This window comes from Homalodisca vitripennis, chromosome X (genome assembly GCF_021130785.1).
Source record: "Homalodisca vitripennis isolate AUS2020 chromosome X, UT_GWSS_2.1, whole genome shotgun sequence".
Taxonomy (NCBI): Eukaryota; Metazoa; Arthropoda; class Insecta; order Hemiptera; family Cicadellidae; genus Homalodisca; species Homalodisca vitripennis.
Window position 1 is genome coordinate 146,102,867 of NC_060215.1, and position 7,762 is coordinate 146,110,628.

Below are 7,762 nucleotides of genomic sequence, written 5' to 3' on the forward strand. Positions count from 1 at the left end.
TTAATGTTGTTTAGGTACTAAATTTTATAAGAATACTTGACCTTGTGCTTGACTCACAGTCGTGTCTTGTGTTGCAGGAATCGCCTGCTGGAACCCTGCGTTTGATCTCACACCGGCTGAGCTCATTACTGGAATCGTAACAGAAAAAGGAGTGTTCCAACCCGGTGAGCTGCTGGACAAGCTCCACGGCCCTGTCGGCTAGGTTCCTGGCGTCCACTGCACGCACAAGCCTCTGTGATCTACTCCTGCTCACTTTCTGATAACACTCTCAGTACTGTGTGAATAACTCGGGTACTCAGAGTGTTAGTACCATTAGGAAAAGTAAATATAGTCCCTCATTGTAAAAGAGGAATACTAAGCTAATTTAATATTAAGTAATATTCTTTAAGGAAGGAAATGAAATAGATGTACTTATTGCCTCCTAAACAGTTTGTCTTCTTATGAATTGTTTTCCAAACTTTGTGAGTTTTTATGATTAATTTTTGCATTTTGTCAACAGAGTTCAAAAGTTTGTTGACCGTTGTATTAATATTAGTTCACTTTTGTCCATGGATTGTTACTGTAGTTGAAACTAAATAAAGTATTTTTCTTGTTTTGTTTGGATCAAATTATAAATTAAGTGTTATGAAACAAACTGATCTATTACGATTCGGATGCAATGGGTTTCCTGCTAGGGATTCAGAATATGACTTAATTTAGCTCAACAATGAAAGGTCTAGTTTAGCTCGTGAAGTGAAGGTTTTCATTTTCATAGCTTAATATGCTAATAGCAAACAGTGTATAATCCAAAGTTTGTTTTGGTTTACACAGTTTCAGTTAAGATTTAAATACCAGCCGATATCTTAAATAGTAACAATTTCTTTGTAATAATTAATGTTATGACAGTTGATAGGAAAACAACAAGTCCCACCTTAGTAGAAAATCGGTTTGGTTATATGAAACCTGTCCCAGCATGTTACTGGCTAAAAGTCAAGTACACAAGATATATTATTACACTGCTGATGGATCACACATTGATCATTGCAACTTCTTGCTCCCTAGTATTGAGTTGTATTAATTCAAATATAAAGGATGTCATCAGATTTGGAAAAATATCTTATACCAGCAGATCTAAGTAATGTGGGAAACCATGCTGTATTAATTGTGCGCATTTACTCAAGATGTACTCAAATTTTAAAATGTGTTTTATCATCACCATATCATATGCCTCATTTGAGGCATAAGTACAGAACCCCAAGTATTGTAAAGACTATTTGAATTATTACTGGATTAGAATACCTAATCATCTTTTCAAGAACCATATTACCTAATTTTCAAAATTTAGTTCTTTTATAACATAACTCATTGTTCACATTTCTCTCGTTTGATCTGTGATCAACTTGGCTGAAGTTTATTGTCTTTTGATCAAAGTTACTGTGTTTTTATAAATGTTATTGGGAGACTGAGAATGTTCAAGAGCTCAAAGACTTTTGGTAAATAGAACTTGGAACACAATTTGTAAAAATAGTGATACAATTTTGATCATTTGTAACAAGTTTGAAGCAAACGTAAAGTGAACAATATGAACAAGTTGCTGTATGGTTAAAGAAAATCACCTACCAATAGTTCAAATTTGCTTTTGTAGGTAAGGGATTTTTCTGGTTGTTATTAAACTGAAGACCACAGTAGCTCTGAGCTGGAATTTTATAGAGTCCAAATTAGTTCCGACCACTCAACTTATCCTATCGAACTTCAATTAAAATAATTTTCAAGTGAAAGCTCAGACTCCGTAGGTCAGAACAGAAATATTCAAAAGACTTTCAAGTTCATCACTGCCACTCATTTATGTTCCTTCTACATGCTTAGTGATCAGTGAGTTTCCTACCTGTCTAATCCTGATCTAGTCTTGCACAAGTACGTCTCTCGTATTATCCCCTTAATTCCTCCTCCTGTTCTCTTTTCAAAGAAGGCCAGCCATGTCTGTTAAACGTCCCAAGTACTAATTATTTATATCCTCCTTGCTTAGATCTAGGAGTCTAGACCACACTTCAGCATATGGAGAGATAAACATTTTTAATTGCCTGAGTCTTGAGGTCTTTCTCCAAGTCTCGGATCTGATTTTCTTAGGAATGTACCAGAGCTTTTACTGTAGGACAAGGCTAATCCTAAACCCGGATCTGGTCCTACCAAAAGGCTTTCAGAGTCTATTTAGGACAGAGTGTTTGCTGTTTCATTCTCAGAAATGCCTTTTTGACCGGCTCCCAACCGAAGACAACTTTTTCGATCCAAAGGAGCAAACGTCGAGCACCATTAAAGCGGCCTAATTACCTTATATAGGTATAATAATAATAATAACACATTGTGCACCTTTATATATCTTCTTTATTAGTCGTCTGGGTCATGTTTCAATCACCATGACTTCTGCTTGGAAAACTGTGGCATATTTTCCTAATGGTATCATCAGTCTGGCTCCTAGCCATTACACACCAAACCCTGCCCTGAAGTCCATCTGTAAGCCATCAGTGTAAAACTTCAGAACACGTTTAGTAGCGTAGGTTTATGGAGTATTTCTTCACCATGCACTCGGGACACGTTAGGAGGAGTGTATCCTAGTACCACTTCCAGTGCCAATGTTGGATGTATTAGTGCCATATGTAAGACCATAGTTTTATATCGTTGAGGCCTCCAGTTAAAGTGATATCTAGCACTCTTACTTAACCTTGTAATAATAGAGGATTCCAAATTAAACATGAATTCACGGAGTTCCTCACTTGTTTTGTTTATGTTGGAGCTCCCTCAGTAGGTATGATAGACGTTGCCATCACAACCGAGAATCAGCGCCACTGCTGTTCCTCTGCAGTATTCAGTAGGTATGATAGGCGTTGCCATCACAACCGAGAATCAGTGCCACTCCTCTTCCTCTGCAGTATTCAGTAGGTATGATAGGCGTTGCCATCACAACCGAGAATCAGTGCCACTCCTCTTCCTCTGCAGTATTCAGTAGGTATGATAGGCGTTGCCATCACAACCGAGAATCAGTGCCACTCCTCTTCCTCTGCAGTATTCAGTAGGTATGATAGGCGTTGCCATCACAACCGAGAATCAGTGCCACTCCTCTTCCTCTGCAGTATTCAGTAGGTATGATAGGCGTTGCCATCACAACCGAGAATCAGTGCCACTCCTCTTCCTCTGCAGTATTCAGTAGGTATGATAGGCGTTGCCATCACAACCGAGAATCAGTGCCACTCCTCTTCCTCTGCAGTATGCAGTAGGTATGATAGGCGTTGCCATCACAACCGAGAATCAGTGCCACTCCTCTTCCTCTGCAGTATTCAGTAGGTATGATAGGCGTTTTCATCACAACCGAGAATCAGTGTCACTCATCTTCCTCTGCAGTATTCAGTAGGTATGATAGGCGTTGTCATCACAACCGAGAATCAGTGTCACTCATCTTCCTCTGCAGTATTCAGTAGATATGATAGGCGTTGTCATCACAACCGAGAATCAGTGCCACTCCTCTTCCTCTGCAGTATTCCACGAGTCTTTTCTCTTGCATTTGGAACAAGTTGTAGATGGTTTCGGGAAGTACAATAATGCAACGATCACCTCTCTTCACCCTAACTTTTACTGCCACTGCCACCAAGTCTTTGGTTATTAATTCTGTAACAGAAAACTTATTTCTTTAGAGAGAAAAACACAAGCTCTTGGGTTGTTTTCAACAGTTCAACCATAAATTAGGTTTCCAGCCTAAGTCGTTAGGCCAGTGATTAGGTCAATTTCTCGGCTTTTTGAGATATACCTCCTTCTCAGCTGTACTTTTTCATGATGGAGGCTTATCTGTATTAGGCTTGTTATTTGAACACCTTTCCCTCAACTCCCGGACATGATCTACTCCTGTCGTTCTTCTTGGTTTGCTTGGCAACTGCTCCACCTTTTTCCATTTAGCAGAAGCTGATGGTCACTTTAACGTGGGCCCTTTCTATAAGGAAAAGAGAAGAGATGCGTTTTTTATCTGCTGCTACAGCTTGGAATAGATCTTTGTTTTGGGTTTGTGAGGAACTTTTGATTTGACTTCTACTTCCCCCACTTTTATCCTCTCAGCACTAGCTTCTTTTGAAAACAACCCAGGCTTCTCTTTCCCTTCCTCCTCCTTCCTGGGATCCGATAACCTTTGAGATTTCTTCCAAACTATTAGCTGCAAGTTTGTTTGCAGTGGCACAGTCCATTGCGAAGGTAAGAAGTACAAACTTCCCCTTAGAGGACAAAAAAGCCCTTATTCTGTACCTTGAGATACTTCAAAATCTTCTCATTTGAGACATTTATGCTGTTTGGAAGGTAGACAATTGTGTATCTTGACCTTAAATATCTCCCTTTTGGCACTGTCTTCTTTGCCCTATACAAAGGCCTGAAACCTCCTGTTTACTTCTTAGCCATTCTGCCGTTTGTTGATTTTATAGTATAGATCCCTTGTCTTCTGTTGATACCTGTTAAGAGTGTTCTGTATAGCTTCCATCTGTTCTGGAGTGAGGAGGGTCTCATGAAAACTCCCACCCTTACTCTTTCGGTTTCTTGTTTATAAGATATTGTAATGAGAAGCGCAGTGTGCTTCTTTTGTACCCATCCCCAACGTCCTTCCTTTCTTGGCTTCGTTCAGATGTCCCTCTGGAGTGGATCCATCTGAAAGAGATCTCTTTGACCACCAAAGAGCTCTTTTCTTTGTTTTTTACCATTAAGTCATAAATGTTGTGATACATGGGGTTAATCAAGCACAAATCGATAAATGGTGATGAACTTGCAAAGTCTTAATGAAAAATTATCATACTTATAATACTTTTAATAGAAATTATATTTTCTGGTTATTTTGGCATTAATCAATTTAAACTTCATAATAATGCAAGTATCATGTCAAAATGTAAATACTTTTTTGAGGCACTGCATGGCACCCAAGTATCAAAGGATACAGGATTTCGGACATTTGCCAGTTTTGTAACGTGGAATACACAAAGAACCTGAGGAAAACAAAAGTTATCCTGAAGTTTTTATCTTTGTAATATATTTATATAAGTTTCATTGTTAAATGGACAGAAACAAAATTGCTCTGTATGGACCTACTAATTTAAAAGTTGACTAAGCTAACTGATTTGTTTAGGAGAAAGCAAGTATTTCTCTTTATGACATAAATTGCTCCAATGATGCTGAAACCAAGTAATTTTGTAGATAAACATCGGCTCTGAGCTGTTCACTAAATATTCCTTAACAGCTGTCTCGTGTCAATTAAAAGTGTAAAATATTGTTATAGGCGTGTTTAATCAATCATTTTATCTATAATAGCTTGTATTTGTAATCAAAGCTTGATTATATTTTATATAACAGATATATATTATGTATGACTTGTTATAAACAGTACATTATTGTCTGTCAAACCAAATAAAAATGCTTTGTTTAAAGAAGTTTGATTATTTAATTCCAAATATGGCTCCAACAACACTAAAGACACACAATAGTTTGATTATTGTAACATACACTTTTAATGCTGTAAAACAACTATCCAAACCCCGGAAGGTGCCTTTCCTGACATCACTATAGCACTAGTTTTGCTGTCTACGCGGCTCCACTCTTAAGCTGTGGAGTGTGTCTTCGCCGGTAGTGGAGCGTACCACTATAGCACTAGTTTTGCTGTCTACGCGGCTCCACTCTTAAGCTGTGGAGTGTGTCTTCGCCGGTAGTGGAGCGTACCACTATAGCACTAGTTTTGCTGTCTACGCGGCTCCACTCTTAAGCTGTGGAGTGTGTCTTCGCCGGTAGTGGAGCGTACCACTATAGCACTAGTTTTGCTGTCTACGCGGCTCCACTCTTAAGCTGTGGAGTGTGTCTTCGCCGGTAGTGGAGCGTACCACTATAGCACTAGTTTTGCTGTCTACGCGGCTCCACTCTTAAGCTGTGGAGTGTGTCTTCGCCGGTAGTGGAGCGTACCACTATAGCACTAGTTTTGCTGTCTACGCGGCTCCACTCTTAAGCTGTGGAGTGTGTCTTCGCCGGTAGTGGAGCGTACCACTATAGCACTAGTTTTGCTGTCTACGCGGCTCCACTCTTAAGCTGTGGAGTGTGTCTTCGCCGGTAGTGGAGCGTACCACTATAGCACTAGTTTTGCTGTCTACGCGGCTCCACTCTTAAGCTGTGGAGTGTGAGTCTTCGCCGGTAGTGGAGCGTACCACTATAGCACTAGTTTTGCTGTCTACGCGGCTCCACTCTTAAGCTGTGGAGTGTGAGTCTTCGCCGGTAGTGGAGCGTACCACTATAGCACTAGTTTTGCTGTCTACGCGGCTCCACTCTTAAGCTGTGGAGTGTGAGTCCTCGCCGGTAGTGGAGCGTACCACTATAGCACTAGTTTTGCTGTCTACGCGGCTCCACTCTTAAGCTGTGGAGTGTGAGTCCTCGCCGGTAGTGGAGCGTACCACTATAGCACTAGTTTTGCTGTCTACGCGGCTCCACTCTTAAGCTGTGGAGTGTGAGTCCTCGCCGGTAGTGGAGCGTACCACTATAGCACTAGTTTTGCTGTCTACGCGGCTCCACTCTTAAGCTGTGGAGTGTGAGTCCTCGCCGGTAGTGGAGCGTACCACTATAGCACTAGTTTTGCTGTCTACGCGGCTCCACTCTTAAGCTGTGGAGTGTGAGTCCTCGCCGGTAGTGGAGCGTACCACTATAGCACTAGTTTTGCTGTCTACGCGGCTCCACTCTTAAGCTGTGGAGTGTGAGTCCTCGCCGGTAGTGGAGCGTACCACTATAGCACTAGTTTTGCTGTCTACGCGGCTCCACTCTTAAGCTGTGGAGTGTGAGTCCTCGCCGGTAGTGGAGCGTACCACTATAGCACTAGTTTTGCTGTCTACGCGGCTCCACTCTTAAGCTGTGGAGTGTGAGTCCTCGCCGGTAGTGGAGCGTACCACTATAGCACTAGTTTTGCTGTCTACGCGGCTCCACTCTTAAGCTGTGGAGTGTGAGTCTTCGCCGGTAGTGGAGCGTGCTTTTATTTATTGTGGTAATGTCAACAACAAGAAAGTGTATTGTGCTTGATGTTTTTGATAAACTGATAAATATTATATAAATGGTAAAAAACTATTCTATTAGAGCAAGTTAGTCTCAATAGTATTGTGTCAAAGTCAAGAAAGTTGTTGAGAAAGCAACAATTTTGGCATAAAGAAGTATAAACATCATCATAGAAAAAACTATGAAAACTGCAGAGAAAAAGATGTAGTCACTGCAATTTATATGTAACTTATACCAACATCATGTCCAAGGACGATCTCAAAGTGGATATTAAACCTGTGAAAAAGCACTTAATATGAGCAAACAGACTGTTGGAGTTAATGTAATGTAAGGCAGCAACTGGGTGCCTCAAGTGTTTTCAGTCGGGACGTCAGATTAGGGAAACAGGTATTCAATGGGAACATTTATCAGCTGATAGTTAAGTAGCTAACAAATTCAAAGCTTCATTGAAACGTTAGTAATGTTATTAAAAATTTCAACATGTATATAACGCAAATAAAATGGGCTTTCATATATATATATATATATATATAATTAAAAGCGCGGTATTGTAAGTAAATGCTACTTTTTGATAATTATGATCTTTTATCGCTCCAAGTTGAAGCGGCATTTGTTGCAGATCAACAAAATTTAATCAATGTTGTGTCTGGTTGATAGTGACCAACAGACATTTCAGTAATTATTTCTATTTAAATGTGTGTGGAAATCCCACGTAATGGTGTGACCTGATGTAGTTAAT

General features: G+C 40.2%; 1 protein-coding gene across 1 annotated transcript in view; it reads left to right on the top strand.

The window, feature by feature from the left end:
- Window positions 1-5,426, top strand: part of LOC124369978 (methylthioribose-1-phosphate isomerase) — a 29,162-nt gene extending 23,736 nt beyond the window's left edge. Inside the window, exon 6 of the mRNA XM_046828215.1 lies at window positions 78-5,426. Coding sequence (XP_046684171.1) covers window positions 78-202 — 125 coding nt within the window. The 3' untranslated portion in view covers window positions 203-5,426. The remainder of the gene's footprint in view (window positions 1-77) is intronic.
- Window positions 5,427-7,762: the final 2,336 nt, after the last annotated feature.